Source organism: Sitodiplosis mosellana, unplaced genomic scaffold (genome assembly GCF_009176505.1).
Source record: "Sitodiplosis mosellana isolate CC-2019 unplaced genomic scaffold, AAFC_SMos_1.0 Smas_scaffold_6197, whole genome shotgun sequence".
Taxonomy (NCBI): Eukaryota; Metazoa; Arthropoda; class Insecta; order Diptera; family Cecidomyiidae; genus Sitodiplosis; species Sitodiplosis mosellana.
This window is the reverse complement of record NW_022601438.1, coordinates 9,159,146-9,183,335: the sequence shown is the minus strand read 5'-3', so window position 1 is coordinate 9,183,335 and position 24,190 is coordinate 9,159,146. Positions and strand designations below refer to the sequence as shown.

Sequence of the window (24,190 nt, the reverse complement as noted above, 5' to 3'; positions counted from 1 at the left end):
GGCTGGTGGGCGCATTCGCACACAGCATCAGCTGTTGTGTGCTTGTACGACAGCAGCAGTAACAATAATAGCGGCGGTGGCGGTGGCGGTGGCGGTAGTGAACGGAACGAACATGTGTGTTCTAGACACACAATAGTAGAAATGCAGCGTAAGCATGCTCTATTTCCATCATTATGAATATGCTTCTGACGAGTATTTGTCAATCGTCTGCAAGCGCTCGCGCGCACGCCAGCTTTGCTACATTTTCATTCATTTTGGCATTTGGCTAGTTGATTAGTGTGTAATGTATCGAGGCGATATTGTGGCAAAATTATAAACATTATACTCACTAAGCTGCTAATTTAATGAATTTCCTTATCAGCAATACGCGTTTGGTGATGCTCGATTGTGATACGATTTCCGTGACAACCCAATACTGAATTTCGTTAAAGCGTCTGATGAATACGTCCAAATTGGCCGTAATCTGTGAATGCATTGAAAAAAAATATTAAATCGACATGAGTTACGTATATAATCAATGTGTGAATGGATTTTCCGCCGATTCTCGATGTACCATTACATATTTAATAAACGGTTGTATTGTTGCGTTTTTTGTTGTTGTGTTATGCGAGCTATTCAGACGAAATACGATTTCTGTGATCGATTACGGAAACTGAAAACTTCTCTAAACTCCTTTTCTTCTGAGCATAGCGACAGTGCGACAATCCAAACAATATCCCATGCTGCCAATAAAACCCACACAAAACCATTTAATACTCTCAGGAGGTTGCAACATCGACTTCTTTCTATACTAATTTGACGTTTGTCACTGGGTGAACGATTTTGCAGCGCCATCTGCACATATTTGACAATTCAAAGTGAACTAGCTGTCATCAGTATCGATGAGTCATCAATGTTCAATTTTGGATCATAAACGACACATTTGCAATTTGCAATGTACCGTTTATGACCCAAAATTGAACATCGAAGACTCATCGATACTGATGACAGCTAGTTCACTTTGAATAGTCGTATGTGCGCTTTTTGTGTGTGAGGCGATATGTTGCAGCTGCCCGAATACTCTCTACACATATTCATCCAGTTTGATTCCATTGAATTTCATCGAAACAAATGACTTTTTCCATACATTGTACATTCATATTCCTCAAATATCAATGTCTACATTTCTCTGTTGTTCCCGGTACGCTCTCTCTCCCCCTGTGTGTGAGTGTGTGCGTGCCTGAATTGTCTCGTAATGATTTGGGTTTTAGTTGGCTTAACATTTGAATTTGGAAGGATTTCGATTTTGTGATTCCATTGATAATGGATTAAAGGATATATTATCATAAAATTGCCATGAATCCAGAGTTTTTGAACTGTGGAAAAGAGCGAGCGATAGTGATCGCGTGGAAGAGAAAAAGACAGAAGAATGAAAGTCAAATGATAGAGAGACGAAATGTGTGTCTCTTCCTCTATAACAATCCCGTCAAATTGGAATAGAAAAAAAAAATATTCAAACGCACGCACATCAAATTCATGAGCTCATCTGCATTCCATTATCAGACTTTTCCATTGTTTTCCTATCAATATTTCGAAGCTACGCGCTCAATTTCATTTTCCGTAACAGGGAGCGAGAGAGGTAGAGAATTGGGGAAAAAGGGAAATAAAACGAAAATTGTCATCATTCTTTGAAATCCAACCAAAAAAGTGTACGTACATACATTTAGTTAAAGCTTTGGGCCTCTTGCTTTCTCTTTTTCTCACTCACTGCCGTATGCACTTCGATTATGCCATTGAATAAGAGGCAAAATAAACAAATCGGGCTTTTATGAGGGCATCGCGGGTAAAATCGATGATTGGTTTCCATAAATAATCGTCGTCGTCGTCGTCGTTCTGATACTATATACGTACGTAGGGACCAACCGACCGAAAAAAAAAACATGCAGTAACAGTAGCGGTGATGGCGGTGATGATGGTACAAAAGATGCGTCATTGAAATGCTTTTGTCTATTAGTAATCCGATTATTTTGGTCTTTATCGAATATTTTTGTTTATTGCGTTCCGAATTTTCCGGTACCGCCATACTCTGTCCCTGCCTCTCTCTCTCTCTCTATGTCTTTTTCGGGAACCTTCTTTGGGCCGACATGAATACATATTTCGCATTTAATTGAGAGCAGATTGAAATTCTCGATTCTACAATAGTGCTATAGCAACCGCTTGATTGTGTTAAGCGAAGCAAAAATGTTCGATGAACAATTGTCGCCCACCGCCTTGCTTCGCCATGCGTTTAACGGAAAACCATTTTATTTTGATTGAACTAATTAGAGTAATGAAGCCGGCGATTAAAACAATAGTAATAATAATAATGATGCAAACAATAATAATAACAGCAACAACAACGACGGCATCATCATCAACACCATAACGAATATCACATTGCGTTTGATTTACCTTGCCAAAATGATGTCTGCCGAACGTATGATAGAGCAATTCGTATTCATGCACCGACCAAAATAAATCCCAGTCGAATTGTGTAATATGGAATGCTAATTCTTTGGTGCCCAGATGCTCTAATTCCATTGGAATACCCTCGGTGATCTCCTCCTGCTCGGGCAACGGTGTCTATAAAATACGTGCACGGCAACAAGAAAAGAAAGAAGAAAAACATTAATTCAGTTTGTTCATTTCGATTGTTGATTTTTTTTCTTTTTTTTTCTTCGCCTTCATCGATTAAAAAAAAGCACATACACAAAGGAAAAAAAAAATAATCAGAAGAACAGAGACAACATAATGGCAGAGGGAGCTTTCACTTACCAACGCATCGATATGATCTTTGGATGAAACGAAAATGCGAGCATTTAAGTACAATGCCGTTGGTATGCTGACATCATGATCTTTGAAAATGGTACGTTCACCGTTCGACTTAACTTCAGCTAACACCAAATCTTCGTTCGGACGATTCAATTGCAATTTGTCGGCGGCGCTTGCTTTTATCATTTCAGTCGTCGCATTTATTGGAAATCTTAATGTACAATATGTATGGTCCGCACAGTACACTCGAAATATAACTGGGCAAAGAGAAAAAGGATAGAAAAACACATAGGTCGTCAATAGTATAAGTACATTTGAGTATGTCAAAGCAAAAAAAAAGCAGCATAGATACAGCGTGGGAGAGAGAAATAATACGAAAAATCCTTTCAAAAGCGTTCACAAAAAGCAATTTCACTTACTGTCATCTTCAGGTCGAATCGCTGTTCGACTTTGCTTTTCGCTGCCAGAAAACGAGCAAATCGGTTGACCGTTCGGCGGTAGCTTCCATTTTTGTCCAGCTTGTGCTTGTCGTTCGTCCTGTTGCAAAGAGAGAGAGAGAGAGAGAGAGCCCCCCCCGCCCGCCAGAGAAAGAGAGATGAGACATGAATACGTGAGTCAAACGAGAAAAAAAAGCTCAATTTGAGTGAGTGTGAGAGAGAAAGAGAGCTTATTATCATAACTCCAACGTTTCGAACAATTAGAATTAACGACACTTTTTCAATACAAATGCAAATGGAATGAAAATTATGCGTAGAAAGTTTGCGTCGGTAAAGTCATCAAAGGATATTTCGTCGCTTTGAGTATTTTGGGGTCGTTGGCGTGTGGCGAGAATTTGAAGAAAAAAAAATGAACGAGAAAAAAAGTAAATCGAGCAAAATATGAAACCATGAGTTCGTGTATTCACATGGGATCTATGCATAATGCGTTGTGTACAGCAAGCGTACACGCTTACGATGAAACAAGTGAAGAATGAAACAAAAACGAGGGCAACATGATTTTTCAACGAGTCAAACAATTCGTGTTAATGAACACCGAAAACAATTCACTCCGTTTGAGAGCGAAAATGACACTTTTTTATTCACATTTGACAACGAACGACACATTTGCATGGTCGGTAAAGTTTGCGTATCACTTTGACATGAAATATGGACGTGAAAACATATTTTAGTTTGTCTGTTCGACAACATTCGCCTGTACCATCTCTACCGATGTTCTCTGATAAAATCACAACGATGAAATTGAGTGCGCGATTGAGTGGGCCTAGGCAGTAAAATAAGTCAATGGTAATATCCTGATGCAAAAAGAAAACACTGAATCAAGTCAACGCAGAGAGAGAGAGAGAGAGAGAGAGAGAGAGAGGGAACAGCACACTTTATTGCATTGCAAATTTACAAATATGTTCACGCTGGTGTACAAGGCCCCGAAGCCTGAACAATTTAAAAGCAAAGCGATATCTTTTATTATATTAGATAAGATCAACGTAATAGCTACTTTTCAAACTCGCATTAGCCACCCTCCCGAAATAACATACACACGAGAGAAGAAAAAAAAAAGAAAGCGTACACATCACATTCGATGGTGTGTTCTTCGCGTAGTCGTTGTCGTCGTCATCAACATTCCTACGCAGAGAGAGCACAATTACTCGAATCGCATTAGAAGCAATAATCTACAATTGTAATGCTTGTTATTCGCTTGTACAATGAAAATGGCACGAACCCCGAAACCATTCAGCGCCTCAATCCTGAGATTCGACATTTTCGTCGAATACCTACCGCCATCCACGCATACAGAGTGAGACGGAGATAGAGAGGGCAAAAATCAAAACGAGGGCAAACAAGCAACAATAAACTGTGTGTGTGACACGCTCATCCTCTAATTCGTTGAGAACTAAAGCATTTGAGCTTCGTCTCATTGAGAAATCGTTTTTGGTGTGCTGATTTTCAACGGGAATTTATCTTTATATATATTTGACGTTGCCGCCAAACCAATTTACCTGATATCTTAATAGTTGTGTTAGCACATGATGCATGATGCCAGCTTCTTCCTGTAAATCGGGATCGCCATCAACAACGCTTGCCAATTCCTATAAATTCCACCGAAAAACCGCATCGCAAAAATAGACAGACAAAAGAGAAAGGACATGTTTAATGAAAAGACAGCAACAACAACCGAAAAAAAGGAAGGCAAACAGGTCCGTAACATAAATGGAACAGTCTAATGAAACGGTAAATGTCGACGGATGAAGACACGTATTAGCATTTAGTGTGCGAACGTCGTCGTCATCGTCTCATATTGTTTTCAATCCAAGTGGGGTAGAGGGAGAGAGAGAAAAAAAGCGATTGGAAGAGTGTATTTAAATTTATATTAACGCACCTCAATAAAACCAACAGTCAATGCTTCTTCGAAAACTGCTTGTCGCACGGCAGTCACCCACTTCTGGACAAAATGTATTACCCGCTTACGCATTGTCAGTGTATACTCGGAGTCTTCGGCCGTTGCTGATAAATCACTTTCATCATTGCCTCCATTGTGAAATGTGTTTCCGAAAGAGATTCGATTCTATTAAGGAAAATATATTTCTTTCAACAACAACATTGGCTACAAATGGATTTATCGATTATTGTAATAAAAAAAGACATAAATTTGGAGAGAAAAAAATGAGATGAAATGAAAAATTGCATTTTTGGCGTAGCTTTGGTTCGCCTTTCGTGGAAAAAGGATATAAATTGGCTAATTCGTTGATTAGAATCTGCACGGGCATAAAAACAATGTGCGTTAATATGAAATCATCCAGGAATGGATCGTTTGGTCCCACTTGTCCACCTAAGCGAGTTTCAAGTAAATGTTCAAGCATCTTTTGTGGTGTTCCAGACATCACCGTATATCTAAAATTGTGCACGAAACAACACGTACACACATAGACAAAGAAACAAAGCGAATTCATTAAATCATAATTGAATTCCTCTACCACCAATCAATGTTGGGTAAATATTCAATTTCGATTTTCAATTTTCCTATAATAATAGTCATAATTATTGAGACGAAATGGCAACTCATTTCATCACTTTCCATTAAGTCATTTTACGTGGCACATCATCGTCGTCATCGTCGTCGTCAACGTCGTCATTATTTTCGTATTGTATTGTGTTCTTCAATCAGTAGCGTTTTTTCGGTTAGCTTTCAATCGATACAATACACCGGTGAATGATACGTAAAGAAGTTTGAAATTAATTTTATTAAAATTCTCAATGAAAATGAAAAATATGCTAACGCGGAAAATTGAATTTGTCGATGACGACAATAACGAGAATGCTGTTGCGGGTAGAAATTGCCGAGAGCCAAGAGCCGAGAACAGACAGCCGTGAGAATGAAAATCGAAAATAGAACACACGCCTTGAATACCGGCTCTCATTTTTGGCAATGAACCGTACACTGACAAAATATACACAGAGAACAATAAAACGCAGTAGGAGGCGAAAAAAGCTCATTAAGATGATTTTCGATGTGGTATCGAATGGCACACGCACTTTTATCTTACCGAAACAGCCCTATTACATTCATACGGTGTGTCTCTGTGTGTGTGTGTGTGTGCTTCTTGTCATACTGACATAACACAGCACGATCCAAACCAATATTAGAATTTTATATACAAGTACGTTCAACACGGTGGTGCGTTCTCTGATTATTATATTTTCTCGTTCTCTCTTTATCTTCATATCTCTGATTTTCTCGTCTCGCCTTCATTTCGCACACACTTTTCTCTTAAGCAAACATTCATTTTTATGAAAATACTTTCTAATAATAATAATAACAGAACGAGAGAAAGTACACCTACTTAAATGCGGAGGAAAACCCACGTTGTTTGGCAACACGTTCTAAAACCAAAACATCTGAAAAGAAGAAGAAAAAAACACCATGTAAAACATCATTGTTGTGAAAGAATTAATAGGTTTGGAGGAAATTAAAAATATTCACCGTTAAAGTAGGTTAAAATATTGAAAGGATTATCAAATTAAAAGCACATCTAAATTACCTTTTCCATGTTCCTGTAGACGCAATGTGTTCGCTTCGACATCTCGCAAAATTCGGTTGAAATGCTCCTTATCGACGCGCAATAGATGGCAATTATTTTCTTTCAGTACAATTGTGGCAGCTCTACGAAATGTTCGATTTGCAACAGAACCACGTAATCCATACCAATCCCACATATACATTTATTGAGTCGTGTGTGGAGGGTGAGAGTGGAATTTGGTACATTTTTGACGCAAGTGGCAAGGAAACCGTTGACGATCGGAAGCAATTAAAAGGGGAGAAGAAAAAAATGTATACAGCATTAGAAAATATTAGTCAAATTGTCCGAAATGAGGAGAGACACAGAGACAGTGAGTGTGATGGCATGTCTTTACATTGAATTTGATGTCATTTATTTTTAGTGCTAATTAGTTTAGCGCAAGCATTCATTACGTCAATGCAGTGTTTGGCAAATACAAGAAAAAAATCATCTAGATAAAGATAAGATAAATGTGGTCAAAGATAAGATATCTTTGCCAAAGACTGCGTCAATGCTACCGAGGAATCGCGGATCAATGACGCACTAACGACATAATCAAGAAAATACACCCAACAAAAAACTGTACAGAAAAAAAAGGAACGAAGCTGACCGGGTAATTGAATTGAATTAATTTCAAATAAGGGTGTAAATTTCTAATGGCGTTATTTTAACACTTTGAAAATATACATAGACGATGGGCTCCGTGGCTACCAACGTCGCCCGACGCCGTCTTCGTCGACAGAACAACAGCGCGGTAACATATTGTTTTTTTTTTCTCGGTCCGATTCATCCATTTCTTGTATACTTAGATAGAATAATAATAATGATAATGAACGAAACAAAGACATATCTAATTTGACGCATTTCCATGAATCGCGAACAAAATTACTGAGGTCTAAATGAAACGGAAATTCACTCAACAACTTTACACTTGAAAGCGAATCACGAAGCATAGTCAAACATCATTTTCACTCTTTTCTTTTCGCTGATTATCTTTTTTTTTCTCTACCGTTTCGTTTTGGGTTTTTCTTCTTATTTCGAGCGTGCAAATTTCTATATATGTTTTGGCAGAGAAGTTTTCGGTGGCCTGGCGCTGTGGTATCTGTGTTCATAGGCCTCCCCGAAAATGTTGCCAAAAATGAAATTAACATATATTTTCATATCAATCATATTTTAATGAGCCATAGAGAGAGAGAGAGAGAGAGAGAGAGAGAGAGAGAGAGCAAGCCTCGATTTCATGTATTACTTTACATTAAAGCCGTCAAATGACTGCTGCTAGCGACGCCTCACTGCGACAACGTTAACTACAGTATACACCGTGCACTTCTTCTTCTTCTTCTTAACTTATGCCACTTTTTTCTTACGTTGTCGCAGTGAGATGTCGCTTCAGCACCATATGGAAAAAGAAATCAAGACTAGAGAGAGGGAGAGAGAGAGAGAGAGAGAGGGAGAGGGAGAGAGTGGGCTCTGAACATACAATGCCTAAACAAGAATAAACACATCACTCAAACTGTATGCTGCGCGCGGGGGAGCAGCAAACTGTTGTGTGTGTGCGAAAGAGTGCGAAAGCGAATGAGTTAACATACCTTGGAGCATCGTTAATGAGTGCCAATTTACCAAAATCATCGCCTTCTTTCAGTGTTGCGACGGTTCCTTTGCCATGAATTACAACGTCAACGGATCCTTTTAGTAAAATATACCATGAACGTCCTTCGTCACCCTGATTAAATACTGTTTTTGTGTGTATGTTTGCACGCATAAATCGGTTATATTGGTGAGGCGAGCGAACGAGCGCGTAAACGGCCAAGTATAAAGATGAGGAAATCAGGAAAAATGTCCAAGAAAATTAGAACCAAAAAATAAAATAAAATAAAAGAGAAAACACCATACACACAGACCGTCCCATTGATGGGATAGAGAGTGTGTGTGTAAGGCACAGTAGACAAGGGAAAAGGTTTAATTACGTTTATATCTATTATAAGATTACTTATCGTTAACATGTTGATGCCATGCATCGTCTGTCATATAATATTCGATTGACAGTGACTTTTGAGTGTTAATGGGACGTTATTAATGGTCGAAATGGCCAAATATGGCGATACAGGCGGTCGATTGAGATAGAGCAGAGGCAACAGCAGCCAAGCCAAGTCAAGCCAAACCATACCATACCCACCCGCACCGAAAAACCAAAGTGAAAGTGTAATTGCAAAATTGCGGAGATGAAAAACGACCATAATCATTAGCAGAAATAGCTGCGTATTCACTCTCTTTATCGGTCGCTGTCTCTTTTTGTGCGTCTCTTAAACAACATTTTACGGGTTGAGAGTTTCGCTTTTGAATTTCGACAACACTTCAAGTCCAAGGAAAATGATGCGATTTATTTGTTAATTAAATTCCATGAAACAATCCACTTTAATTGCGGATTGTGTGTGCGCGCGCGTTTGTGTTGTTTGTTTAATGTTGTTCGCCACACTTGTGACGAAATACGCCAAACCAAACTGAAATTCATATTACGTGTACTTTGACATAAGAAGAATGGACGCGCGAGCGCGTCAATGGAGTGGAGAAATGTGTGTGTGCGAAGGAGAGAGAGAGAAAGAGAGAGAGAGAGAGAGAGAAAATACGAATAAAGATAATGGTAATATACAAACGGAAAACCATAAGTAATTATCGATTTTTGCACGTTCCTTTTGAGAAGTGCGTGCAAAGTTGTGTAGAAGAGAATTTCAGCCTGAATTTGCGTCCATACAATTGCGTTTGATGTGTTCGTTGATATGTATGCTATGCATAACGCAACATGAACCACTCGGTTTGGTCGAAAATTGGCATTTAAGCATTATGTGGTGTGGAGTCAATTGTCCACATTCAATATGATTATTTCGCAAATCGGTACATCGTTTCTCTGGTTGGCGATGCAGATATACAACGAGTGAGCAAGTACGTGTCTGCATGGCGTTGGCCAAAAAGTGCTCGAGAGAAGAAGAAAAAAAAAGAAGCACCGACCAAACCGACCGAAATAAGAATCATAATTCGTTTTTGCAATGGCAGCAATAAAACGATAATATACAAACATTGTGTTAAACGTCTGTGTTGTGTTTAACTCAAAATGTTCAAGTGTGTACTTACGAATGGTGCCCGCATTGGCATGTGCCTCGAACACAATAATTGATGCCAATTCCCGTTTTATTGATGTTGATAGATGTGATAAGGCTGCAATATGAAGTAGCTCTTCAAATACCAGTTCGAGTTCCTCTTGCGTGCGCTCATGAGATCTGTATGAGTGTGTATATGTGTGTGTGAATGTGTGTGAAAATGCAATTTCGGCCGCTCGGCCGAATGAACAAATGGAGAAAATTTAATTATCGACATACTAGAAAAGGGAAATTCCACTACTAAAGAGTTTTATATATTTTTGTTATCGTTCTTTTCTTCTTCTTTCCGTTGATATGTGCGATCGCCCCAAGAAATTCATGACTCAAGATTGTAATGTTGTTTCAGTTTTAGGCGAGCGGAAAGCGAAAAAAAACCCCTTAAGTGTGACTTGTATTTTCTTATAAAGCAAACCAAAAACCAAAAACCAAATGAACGAACAAAGTCTTGGATAAACTGTATTTGCAATCTCAGCATTGCGCTGAGAGTGGCACTAAGTGTTTTTGGTCAACAATAGAGTGTATTTGCAAGGAAAATTAACTTTCGTTCATTGAAAGTGTGCGTATATGTGTGTCTATGCTAGAGGAAAAAAAAATAACTTACGTTTTTCGTAAAATCATTCGCAATGTAGCATCAGAGCCACGATGCAAAAGAGTGCCTAACGCTTCGCGTACATGTTCATTTGCCGCCGTCTGTTCGTCTGATGTTGGCTGCAAACCTGTACCCTCCTCATCCACTTTGAATCGATACAGGAAACACTTATCTTTGAACGGTTGCTCTTTGTTCACTGTTTTTGTTGTTTTGTTTTTGGATTTGCCGTGATTGTTTTCCCCGCGCCCCACCCAAAATTATATCGAAAACGAAACGAACAGGAAATTAAATGGTGTTTTTTTTCATTTGGTTTGAAGACAAAAAAAGACACTACGAAACAATAATAAATGTATCGTATCGTATCGTATCGAAGCGAAGCTAAGAACCTCTTTACTTAAAATTAGATCATTTATTCCTGTAATTCGTTTTTAGTTCATGAAAAGAAAAATCAATTCACATTGCGGTTTAGTGTTTTCCGGTTTTTATATCTCATTATAAATGTAATAAATCTTGAAGTCGTATCGAATAGAAGGTAATCTTTGCTGACGACTATGACGGTAAGACCTGGTTATAATGTGAAGCCGTCCATTTCGGCACAAAGGGAAAAAAACCAATAAACAACGAAAAAACAATGCGAAAAGAGAGAGAGAGAGAGATGTGCTACTGACCGTGACTTAAAACACCTTCCTCGAGTATTGCTTGCCACATACCAGCTGCCTGTGTTCTTGTATGTACGATTACCGATAAATTCATCAGCCAGTCGACAAGTTCGGTACCCAAAGCACATTTTCGAATCAATTTGCCTGAAACCTATAAAAAAACACATCAAATCATTATGTTATTGTTTTTATACGGACGAGCGACAGCATATTCACTCATCGACGACGGTGCGTGAAACCATTAGATACAGCTAAATTGGATTTTTATGTATTGATTTTTCGTTGCGCCTCTCGCTTGGCCACATTGGCGATGCCCATTTATGCAGCGCTATTACAACCGTTGATATCATCTTTATTTTCTTTTTGTTTTTGTTTTTTGTTTTTTTCCCTATCTCTTTCCTTCCCTTCTCCTTTTTTTCCACCCAGAACGGTGTGTTATGCGCTTTCGATTTTCATAGTTGTTATAATATGGTGTATGAGTGTGTGTTTTTTTCTGTGCTCCTTTTATGATAAAATGGTTTTTTTTTTCATCTAATGCCAGTCACTCTTACCTTCCGATCTTTGAGACAGCTGGAGCTGTCAGACAGTAATAGGACACGTAGCGCCCAACCGATTCGTGTTATCGCTGGGCTTGGAATTTCGGTGATTGCCAACGCTGGATTCGGATGGTCGGGACTGTTGGCGCGACGCACCGGTGACTGTGCCGCAGGTGTAATGCCACGGCCAAAACCTATACAACATTTAAATGTATAAAACTGGTGCACACACAAATTCACAAATCGATCAATAAATTTTTAAATAAAACTGAAGCAAAAAACAGAAGAACAAGCATTCAGAAAGAAAACCCAAACACCAAAATGATGATAACAGCAAAAAAATGAAACATAGAAGAAAAAAAAGAGCGACAAAATAAAAGCAGCATGACGAAAAGAACCGTTCGACTGCGGCCAAACAGAAAATTTGCATTAAACCAATATTGTTTTCAATTACAACGCAAGATTAAATTTACGTAACCGAATAATAACAAAGAAAAATATTCAACAAAGCTATCAATGGGCTTGCGGTGTGGTGGTGGTGGTGGCAGTGGTGGTAACGGTGACGGCGATGCTAGTCGAGATCACAGTCAGAATGTACATATGACGGCCGATAATGTATTCAAATAAACGAACACCATGGTGCTCCCCATCAATAGAGGAATTATGGAAATTTTCATGGAAATATTGCTGCCTCCCCGAAAATGTATGTGCGTGCGTGCGGGTGTGCGGGTGTGCAAGAGCGAGTCTGCATGCGTTTGTGCGTCTGACTTCATTCAAACTAATTTGTACTGTTAGCTGGACACATGCCAAAAAGCCGTTATGACATATTTAAACCAGCAAACGGTTTCGAACATGTCATTCACATACGCATGATTACGTCAGGTATGTGGTTCTGACACCACAAGTGTTCTGCGTATGATTTGAATTTCGTTGGAATTGATAGAACAGTAGCGTGCACGAAATAATGACAATCCAAACACAATGTCCCCTATGTGGATTTTTCTTTTCAGTTTGGAATGTTTCGAATGAATCGAGAAATAAAAATATAAATAGTCTCTTGGTTGCTGTGGGATCGTTGTTCATATCATTAACAGACCCATTCCTATTCAATGGGCATTGGTGTGGCGTATGCATTGTTGGTGACCAAACTGTGTCGTATTTGATTGTCGGTAGAGAAGAGAAAAGGTATCCTCGTAATGGTGATTTTCACAAATGTATATTATATGCCACCATTTATTGCATATATGAAATGCGAATGTGAATACGGAAACGATAAGGTACGGCGCACATTCGTGTAAAACATGACTGACGACTTTTGGAATTAGGTCGTGAGAAAATCATCAACAATTTATCATCGAAAACAACAACAACACGACACCAAAAAACACAAAGTAAAAAAAAGAATCATGGAATAAAGGGAAAGGCGGCATTTTCGGGAGATCAAAAATTTTAACGATTTCTTGTCATAAAAGAAACCATAATATAAATAACTCCAGATAGCACATTGAACCAAATAAATTATTTATTTTCAGTCGTTTTTGGAATAGATGAACGATTTACATGAATGCCGCCGCCTCTGTGTGTGTGTGTGTTCATTCTTTTTTCTATTAGAAAGTTGTAGATCGCGAAATGAATGAAATGAACAACTTTCAAAATGTGTTTAAAAGATTCTCATCTTTTTCATCTATTTAGCATAATAATGCTGCGTTTTTTTTTCTACTCAAACTTCTTTTTGTTTTTTATTGAAAAATTATTTTATTTATGAGAATATATTAAAACGTTTACGCGCCAATAAAAAAAATGCGGTTTTCCGTATTAATGCTCAATGAATTTTAAATCGGTTTTGTGTTCGGAATAGTTCCACATTGTTGTCGTTGTCGACGTCCTTATTATCGTATCATATTTGCATTGAAGTTGAGCATCTAAGAATTTCAAGTCTTTTCCAATTGTTCATCCGTATTACCGCACAAATCAGCTTATGGATTCAGACATTAATGGTTTTTGTTATTGTTGTTGTTGTTCGCATTCACCCTCAACATTCGAAATTCGTAAATGAGCAGATTTTCTGCTGTTTTCATGCATCAAGTAAACGTGTTACTCCACTGAAGCATTGCCCATTTGATAACATCGAATGGATATTTTCAAAGGAATTCATTAAATTTAAAAAGCAATAGGAAAAGCTAATAATAAGATAGCGTGTGCACATTTAAGTGCATCAATATGATTCATCAAAAAATTTCTCTTTAGGGACTCCTTTTGTTTTGTTGCATGCAGCTCTCTTATAATTCCAACATGTGCTTGACCTTAATTTTATTTTCTCTGTTCGATCTAGTTGGTAATTCGTGCGTTTTTTTTCATCTCTTTTTCGGTCACGTGGTATATGTGTATGTGTGTGAGAATCATTTCCGGTGCAAAATGTGAGGCGGTTAGCTAGAGGGCAATAGTGCTTACCATTTTTCAGTTTGCAGTTGGTGATAATGTCGTTCATTAATTCTTTATTTTTCTGTAAATAGAAAACGGAGAGAGAGAGAGAAAATGAAAAAAGAATTACAGTCAAAAGAGTAAATATTGAATAGATGTTGAACTGTGCACAGAACAAAAAACGGCATTCGTTAAATAAAATGTAGTAGAACGAAAAAAAAACCGTTTAATCGAGCGAAATTCAACTCTTAGCAGATGCATACAAACACCTAAGCGCAAGGATTTTCCATTTTCCAAGACATAAGTATATCCCAATCAAATCAACTTGTACTATTGAGTGTGCAAGAGTGCGCAAATATACCAGCGATACGAGAGGTGTGTGAATTGCATCATTGCTGTAGCTGCATACTACATACTTTCGACTTTGTAAAGAATGTGCAATAGAGAATATGTGTACGAGAGAGAGAGAGAGTGAATCGATTCTAATTTCACAAAGTAAATATTTATCAAAAGCGTGTTGTTCGGTTGCATTGAGCAAACGAAACCCTTATGGGTGAGAAAGAAAAAAAGGAAACGAGCAAATAAAAGGAATTTGTTTTGAACGAAAAAAGAAAAGAAATTCGAGCATGGAATCGATTTCGATATACTGTTTTTTGTTCGGTTCCCTTCGATGTTATCGTACGCTCTCTTTCTCTATTCGGGCTCAACCGAATGAATCGAAGCTTGTACTTTTTTGATTATCAAGAAAACAGAATCAAAATAAATCTTTCGATTTTTCTCTTCGTTTTTTCTTTTTTCTGTTTGGCTCTTCCTCTCTTTCTCACACAGCAAACAAATTCTAGCTCAAATCAAGATTACCTTTCGAAAAGTTTTCAGACTACAGATTTGGCTTTAGACTCATCATTTTGTGTGTAGCCAAAACTCTTTTTCTGTGTTGGGTTTACTTAAGTGGATGTGATGGTTTAGGCTAGAAAACGCAAAGATTAACCAAACATCTACTGTGTGTGTGTGTGTGTGAATTTTTTTGGCAAAAGCCAAACAGACAATCACTTCACATCGACATGTCGACTGAACGGTTTATGGGGTTTCCCTTTTATTGTACCAGCCAGTCAGCCAGCCAACACAAAGTAACACACAATATAACACACTCACTAACATGAAAAAAGTAGTTAATGTAGTACATAAAATTGTAATATTGTTGCACATAAAAAAGAAATTTTCTGTTATTCGCACATGTTGTTTTGTCAACATGTTGTTTAAATGCATTTAAAGTGAAATAGAAGAGACACACGATGGAGAAAAAGAACCAGAAGAACAACAGCAGCAGCAGCAGCGGTAACAACAATAACGACTGAAGTTGAAGCGGCAAAGACAAAACAAGTGTTTGATCGTCGTCGCCATTCGGCAAGAAGCGCTCACACATACACTTGGGCATGGGTGACAACCGCGATGACTTCAACAACGACGAGTCAAGCGACACAAATGAATGTTGCAAACGTTTATCTAGTCTATCAAATTTTCTGCTTTGTAAAACAATACAATGCGAGCAAAGCCAAGAATCTGACAAAGATTCCACTACCCACACCAGAAAGAAAACAAATGGTAATGCGGCTATATCGTCAATGGGACACACAGCGAGCGTATGAGAGAGAGAGAGGGAAAAACACAAATAATGGGGATACAAAAGATACAAAGTTTTCAAAACAATTTTGTATTATGCGCGTATTGCATTTAGATGACTCAATTTTTTACAAAATAATCTCAAAGAATATCGATAAAATCAAAGTTAGAACGGAGAAAAAGATGGAGAAGCAGAAAAAAAAATGCGACGATGATGATGACGACGACGAAGACACTTTCATTGCAAACGCATAAGTAGCAGAATATGTTTGATTTTTTTTTCTCTGTTCTAGTGCGTGTTGCTTTGCTTTCACAATATGTGTTCTGTGTTGGTAATGGCAAATGGACGCAGGGATAAAAAGGGGGGCAAACGAACAAGACAAAAAAGAAAACACACATTGATAAAAGAAACAAAATCGCTCGAAAAGAGATTATCGCACTCTCTCTCTCTCTCTCTCTCTCTCTCTCTCTCTGCGAGATTCCATCTCAAGTGTTGTGATTGCGAAAGTACAGTTTTTTTGTGGATTGAAATGGATGGTGAAGAAATAAAAAAAAACCTCCGATGAAGAGAGGCAAAACACAGAAAAAAGTATACATGGCGAACGGTTTTCCTCTTTACAAAATGTGGATATGATGAGGCCTGATGCCACTGCAGAGAAAACGGCCAAGGAAAGACGGGATATGTAAAATTGAATTAATGCGAGAATATTTTCACAGCATGTTTTGTATCATGTCTAACTCTTATAAATCGTAAATTTTTCATGGTGAAACAAAGAATTATATGAATGCAAGAATATACGAATGCGAGAGTGAGGAACAGCAGCAGCAGCAGCACACACTTGGGCTAAGGTACGCGAAGTGCTCAACGACGACGATGATGATGATGATGATGTCGACGTCGACGTTAGCAAAGATGACTTAGTGTAGAGCGTCGCGGCACACACAAAAAAGAAAATCGATATATATGAGTGTTTATATAGATATAAAAATATATATTCGTATGTATTTCGCGTGAGATAACGGATGCTTGTACCTTGTACCTTTGAGCAATATGCGACATTACATTTACATTAGCATGTTATGCGTTCACCAGATTTTTCAAGTGAATTTTGTGCAAACGAGAGTGTTCAGAGACTCTCTCTCTCTCTCTGTGTGTGTGTGAAAGTGTGTTCGGTAAAATCTCAATCATAAATAAAGACACAACTCCACAGAATTTACCGTGTTCGCTTCAAACGATAAAAGCTTATGAACAGGAAATTAAGCACAATTAGTGTATTCAAGTCATACTTACATACACGCTGCAGCTATTGAATAAGGATATAAAATGTTAATTAGAATATCAGGGCGCATCGCTTTTTTTATGTGCATATGTGTGTGTGTGTTCACGGTTTAGCGATTTGATTTTCCCTCTTGAATCTTGTTGTTGTTATCAACAGCCCGTTTGTAAGCTCTCATTCCATCGATTCATTCAATTATGAATGCAAAGGACAGTGTTTGAGCTCTTAACTTCTTTTTGACAGTCGCCACAAGGAAAAAGAAAACTTCATGACGCCTTTTTCTTAGACCGATAAAGCGATACCAAAACGCCGAACGATCTATTTGAAATCAATGCATGATCGCGGTTCGTGTTGAATTTAACATCAAAATCGAATGCACGTATTCCTCCTTTTTCATTCCTGTCAATTTCAACTATTTATGCCAGTGAATCATCCGTAAAGTGTTTATTGAAAAGAACCAGATGAATGCGTGGAATTATAATTGGTCGAGAAATGGGAGGGCGGAGAAAGATGGATAGATACAAAGAGAAAGAGAGAGCGAGAGAGAGAGAGAGAGAGAGCGAAAGAGGGAGAAAAAGGGAAAAGCCCATAAAAAAAGCTCGCAAGAATGTGTGGCAATGAAAGTACTGAAAGGATCACTGGAATTTGATAATGAGTGTGCTGTGTTTGATATTCGAAACGTGAATGGAAAGGAAAATCCGTTCATTTCAGCCGGAACAAAGACAAAAGTATGTGGCGGCCAAAAACGTGCTTGTTGTACTTTATGTATGCATCCCTAGAGCGAAATAAAACACACTTGTGTGTGCCTGTGTTTTTGAAGGCAATAGCCAGAACCAGCAAGAAAAAAATGCGTGCAAAACACGGCACAACATATAAGACCAGACCTCTGTAAATTCGATATAAACTTCAAGCAAAATGATAGACACACGCACTTACCTCCCAAATTAAACGAAAATCTTGTTGTTCAACACGTAATAATTCGCAGGTGGTTTTTGTCACAACTGTGCTATCACGTGGAAGGTCGTGCAGGATTGATTCACCAAATGTAGCTCCAACGCCTAAATTGCATAGTGTAACGGGGCTCTGTGTATGTTGCGTGTGTGTGTGCGATGAACATGTAAAGAGCGGCCAATGACAGCAGTAGCAGTAGCAGCAGCAGCAGCAAAACCGGATAGAAACAATGGAGAGAAAAAACAAACAGTTTAGCAAAATGGAAAAACAAATTTTGCAAATACATTGAGTCCTTGCTTTCCCTTTACCCCCACTATTCGATCTCAAAATGAATGGACAATGCGCTATTATCATTGAAAATCCAATCACCAAAATAGATTATGCTTATTTTCTACGGAAAAATTCATGGAGATTATGTTTTTTTTAGAGTAAAATATTTCAAAAATCCGTCTAATTCAATCCGTAGTAATTCGAAATGGGAAAAATCTCGGGTTCTTCGGAAGGAATGTCGCAATTTGGAACTAATGAAAAAATGTTCGAGACAGGGAATTTGAGAGCAGTTGATTGAATTGGCAGTTTGATCGCATTTAACTCCAATTCCATCGCAAAGAGAAGCGATAGAGAAAAAAATATGTTTCGAAAATCATTGCAATAAAAATACTCTTCATTGAAGCATCATAGTCTAACCAAATGCTTGAATTTAATGGAATTCTTTTGACAAAACTGTTCAATCGACCAATGTACAGTGGATTTGCAGGCAAAGACGAAGGGTGACGGGTGCACTATGACCAAAAATGGACAACCAAACGACCGAGCAAACAAAGTAAAACCAACAAAATGATCGGAAATTAGTTTCGAGTTTTCCATTTGATGTTTTCTCTCTCTCTCTCTCTCTCTCTCTCTCTCTCTCTCTCTCTCTCTCTCTCTCTCTCTCTCTACTATGTGAAGGTGTATCGTGCGCACATATATCAAAGCAAGCATTGCTGCATGTAGGTTGGCGATGAAGATGTGCGAAATCGAAAAATAGATTGACATCGAATTGAATAACACATATGTCACACAGCATATAGATAGCAGACAATCAAGCCAGCAAGCAAACGAATGGGCGAGCGAACCAATGCCGACGACGACGGTTCGGGAGCCATGTGTAACCAACTGATTATATGGAAAGTGAGGTGTTGATGTTCAATCATTTGTTGAAATTTTCGTTGAACCTTTTGCAAAATGCATGCACACAAACACACAGTGTAAATGCGTCATTTTTTCGTTTCAACGACACACACACAGTTCTTTTTTTTGCACAACTGTTTACTTAATGCTTTCGAGGGGATCGCCATGTGAATGCTCAATCTCTTATTCCTTGGCGTATCTTGCATCAAATATCTCACATCTGTACACACACGCACGCACAATATCTGTTTCATTCACAGTGTCAATTTTTATGTTTGCTTGTGGCACATATTGCCAGAGAAAAAAAAAACAAACCGAGGGTGACCGAGTGAAATGATAATGACATTTTGCCTTTAAAAAAAAAAGGTCGACATCGAAAATGCGTCGACTTCCTTTTGAAATGAAAATCCTCTTCTCATATAAATACTTTTGATGTTCATCGCTACACACGAACAAAAATCATTTGAAAAATCCATCGAAGCATTACAAATCGTCGTTACCAACACACGAGACGCCATAACGAACGTGTAATGTGCTTTTGGATCAATGACAATGACAATGAAAAGAAAAGAAACAAACGGATGAGGAGAGAGAGAAAATCGATTGGAAATTTAAATGAAAAAAAAAAATATAATCACAGATGATGCACGCGGCAAACAGCGGGCACAAAGTATCAATTTGCAAACATGAAAAATAACGTCTGATTCAGATAACAGACAAAAAAGAAGCTCAACATCATTAAGACTTGAGTAATTGAATGCGATCATGAAAAATGCAATGAAGTGATTGCAACGAGAATGACCAGAATGAGAGAGGGAGAGAAATTAAAGAGACTTAACGCCAAATAATCAAGTTAAATGTCATTTTATTCTATTGAATATCGGTGGTGCTAACCATTTAAACGATTTGCGGATGATAGCCTTGCTTGTGCGCCGCGCGCGTAATGTGGGCGTACGGCCAGCACAACGGACACAAAGAATGCACTCATTCGGTGTCGTCATTGAATTCATATTTATGAAAAACGTAATGCCACCACCACCACGACGGTGGACGAATGAAAATGCATTTTTCTAGCACGTATTGTTGAAAGCATCTATGCGACATGTCGCAAATAGTGAGAGCCTAAGGACAACAACGTGTCTCACGATATATTGCACATTGGATGTGCCATTTATTTATTCTTCTTTAAATTTTTCTCGTTCGCTCGAAACTTTTAAGTGGAAAGAGTATAATTTGAAGTGAAAAAAAGAAAAAAAAATAAAATGTTCCAACAAGGTGCGTTTTGATGGCATGTTCTGTTTGACTAATTTTTTTTCTCTACAGACAGACATAGAACGAGAGAGAGAGAGAGAGAGAGAGAGAGAAAGTATATATGTACAACAATTCCATGTCGTGATGTCATACGCTAGAGTTTCACTTGAACTTGCCAACATACAATCAACAAACATATAACTCATTCTTTTTCGACATGAATGTGGCTGGCGAAGCCAATCGGGAAAACTCATTTATCGCGAAACAAACTTTATATACTAAAAATGTAAATATATCGCAGGTGCGCGCATATGTATGAAACGTGAGAGAGTGTGTGTGAGTGAACGAGCGAATGAGAGTCCTTTGTGGAATTGAATGTGTGCATATAATTCATACCTACGGGGCAGGAAAAAAAACTAATTCAGTAAAATTTAATAACGCCAAACATAAATAAAACGTGAAACATACCGACGAAAGTGTGCGAGTGATAGAGCATGAGAGTGAAAAAGAGAAAGAGAAACGGAATTCCATAATCTAAATTGAATTGTGCTCAATGAACGCTCGTATATTCCCGTGTCCCCAACATGTGCATATCATAGTGCAAACGATTTTCATTTCCAAGTCTGGGTGTGTGTATATGAGTCTCATTTTTTCTTCTAGTTTATATTCTTCTGTATATTTAGTTCTTAGTGCAACTACACTATACGTCCATGTTTTTTACCTTTTGATTTTGTCGAGTTACTTTTTCTATATTGTACACTTTGCGCTGTGACCACATCCTATAATGATGTTCAAGTGGTTTTGCCAAGAACACGGCAATTGTCTGTGTTTGATTCAATTTCACTGTTTGCTCCCTCTCTCTTGCTGACGATACACCACAAACATCTATTTAACGTCGATTCACTTTGGTTTGTATTTCGTTTAATTTTTTTTTTATTTTTTCATAATATATACACATACGAATACATTTCACTTCTCTGGTTTCGCGTTTTTTGCTCGATTGTTGTTTACATTTCAACTGGTGAAAATCGATTCGGAAAAGGTGAGTGCTGCAAAGGCTATAGCAGTGTGTCAAACACACAATTAAGATTTGCTGATATTCAAATAGTAGTTGGGTGTGATTGGCTGTCTGTCACCGTAGAATTTTGTGTGATTGTGCCAAATGATAGGTATTTTGATGTGAACATATCAATAATAAATGATAAATGCATCTATATCGTGTCTGTGTTTTCGTTTATCTTTTGTTCGTGTTTGTTCATTTGTTTAGTCGCACTGCTTTCGATTTGCTCTTGCGATAACAAGACTAGTGTGTTTATGTTTTTCGTTGTCGTTTTTTTTTGTTCCGTTTGAACTTCACTTTACTCTCTTTCGATTGTTATATGTATATAGGTTTCTGTCAAAGCGATGCACGCAACGATTGGTGTTTATTTGAATATTTCTCGGTTCTTTGGCTTAAATAGTTGAATAACGAGAAGCAGGAACATTGCATTTTTGGATCTTGTTCATTTCGTTTTATCCTTTTCTATTTACATTACGGAACGAAAGTAAATGCTTAAGCAGAATACGAGAGAAAACGATATGATTATGCGTCGTTTATTGCTGGTGAACAAGGTGAAGAGATGGAGCGAACGAGCGTTTTTGCACCGATAGCGAGCGCGAGTGGATAAAGGTCAAAACACGAATAATTTCATTTCTTTAGAAACATCTTTATTTTGTGCACGCACAACGATTCATTTCGACCACCCAGCCATTTTTGCCCTCTTTCTCGAACGAATTGCACTTTATAACTTATTTCTCATAGAGCAAAAAGCTCGGGTTTCCCATTCAACAGTCAGACAGACACACACACACACACACACCGTTTGAACAAGTCGACAATGTTTTTTTGCAAGAAATTGTTGAAATTGCGACAGCATGCATTGAAACTAAGATAAACATTTACGCGTTCGTTCGTTCGTTCGTTTCTTGTTTTCATTTTCTACAGTGGATTTTTAATGAAAAAGTCACATCATCAGCCGACGACATACGATTCCAGCCAGAAATCAGTGCCTTTTTTTTGGTATTTTAGCCGTCTGTAGACAAAAAAAAACAAATGCCTCGTCGCACGTTTGTCGGTCTACCTCTCTATCGGTCGGAATATGTAAATTGTGGATCGCGCACACACGCATGCTTCTTACATTCAAACCGTATTTAACACTTGAAATTCACTTATCTCAGCAAATGACTTTGGTAAAAGTCGATTTTGCGGATGCAAAGTTTCTTTTAACCGCATGAATATCGTTTAAATATGAGAGTATGCCATGAGCTGGATGGCGCCCAAAGGAACTGATTCACTTACGCGTGCGCTCATTCTGTTTCTTCTTCTTCTTTGCTCTACTGATGAACAAGGAGAGATTGTGTAACGCTCTAAACCGCAAACTGGAATGAATGAGAGACGATCATCCAAAACACAAATATCTTTTGTCATTTCATACATTGCGATTATGATAAGCAAGCGAAGGCGCCCAGGAGAAAGAGAGAAAGGGAGACAGAGGGGCAGAGATAGCAAGAGCGCGCAGATTGATACAAGCCGACAACAACGACGACGATGACGATAAAGATGAAGATAAAGATAAAAGGCCGATAAAAAACATACACAATATTGTCTACCCGAACATCATGATTACCAATTTTAATGAGAAGTACAAACGTAAGCATTTGTTTATACATGAAACTTTGAGGCAATATGTACACGGGGTCCAATCAGCACCGTTAACTGACTGAAAAATCGTAACGCAGAAGACCAAACACACATACACACATCTATACACTAGAATCCACATAATTCATATTCAACGGGAAAAATGAATCAACCGACTGGCAAAAATGTGAAATTCGAATCGAGAGAGAGAGAGAGAGAGAGAGAAAGAGAGAGAGAGAGAGAGAGAGAGAGAAAGAAAAATGCTTTTGACGCCGAAGAACCGTTTTTTTGGGTTTTTGTATGACACGAGATGAACTGTTTGGATGAGAACAAGAGCGAGCTAGAGAGAGGGAGAGAGAGAGAGGGAGAGAGAGAGATGAGTAACGGTGAACGACAGGGGGCAAGGGCAAACGAAATATTGAATTGTAAACAAAAATGCTTATTTCGAAGGTTTTGATAAAGATCCATTATATGAATGTAAATGAAGCGAAAGAACGCGAAATACCGCTGTCGTCGTTGCCGTCGCACACTCTTTTTACACATTTATAAACTGATAAACCATGTTAATGCCTTACATCTATATACGCACTCACACACACACACACACACACACACACACACACACACCATACGATACAAGGGACAAAATTCAGTTTTTTTTGCAGCAACAAAATGACGATACACAATTTGCTTTAACGAATTACCATTTTGTGGGATTCGAGTTTATTTCGCCGTTTTGTTATCATTTTTTTTCTGTTGCCATGTATGTGTGTGTTGTTGTTGTTCTTTTTTGTGTTTGTTTGTGTTCATGTTGCAAACACATCGTCTCTGTTTTATCTGTTGTCTTTTCGCTCGTGTGTTTTTTTGTTGTTGTTGTTGCTGTTGTTGCTGAAGCTCAATGAATTAATTTCTTCAATTCTGAATTCGAGTGAGTGTATGGCGTATGCATGTGCAAATTCGTATATTTGATTTTTTTTTCATCTTTCTCTCTCTCCATACTTTTGTTGTTGCTCGATAAATTATTTATTTTCATTTGTTTGCCT

The 24,190-nt window shown here is 38.1% G+C and overlaps 1 protein-coding gene across 15 annotated transcripts in view; it reads right to left on the bottom strand.

Moving 5' to 3' along the window:
- LOC129577158 (rap guanine nucleotide exchange factor 4) overlaps window positions 1-24,190 on the bottom strand; it is a 50,483-nt gene that overhangs the window by 3,616 nt on the left and 22,677 nt on the right. For 11 of the 15 annotated variants that reach the window (XM_055463718.1, XM_055463724.1, XM_055463728.1 and 8 more), the window contains 16 exons: window positions 18,032-18,178; window positions 14,229-14,280; window positions 11,793-11,971; window positions 11,251-11,392; window positions 10,595-10,778; window positions 9,968-10,113; window positions 8,428-8,572; window positions 6,824-6,945; window positions 6,626-6,680; window positions 5,514-5,675; window positions 5,164-5,326; window positions 4,784-4,873; window positions 3,210-3,327; window positions 2,794-3,047; window positions 2,431-2,601; window positions 330-463 (listed from right to left, as the gene is read on the bottom strand). In XM_055463718.1, the coding sequence (XP_055319693.1) occupies window positions 330-463; window positions 2,431-2,601; window positions 2,794-3,047; window positions 3,210-3,327; window positions 4,784-4,873; window positions 5,164-5,326; window positions 5,514-5,675; window positions 6,626-6,680; window positions 6,824-6,945; window positions 8,428-8,572; window positions 9,968-10,113; window positions 10,595-10,778; window positions 11,251-11,392; window positions 11,793-11,971; window positions 14,229-14,280; window positions 18,032-18,178 (2,264 nt within the window). Of the gene's footprint in view, window positions 1-329; window positions 464-2,430; window positions 2,602-2,793; window positions 3,048-3,209; window positions 3,328-4,783; window positions 4,874-5,163; window positions 5,327-5,513; window positions 5,676-6,625; window positions 6,681-6,823; window positions 6,946-8,427; window positions 8,573-9,967; window positions 10,114-10,594; window positions 10,779-11,250; window positions 11,393-11,792; window positions 11,997-14,228; window positions 14,281-18,031; window positions 18,179-21,188; window positions 22,019-24,190 lie in introns of those variants that run through there. The other 4 variants (XM_055463731.1, XM_055463730.1, XM_055463733.1 and 1 more) reach the window with 4 other exon arrangements.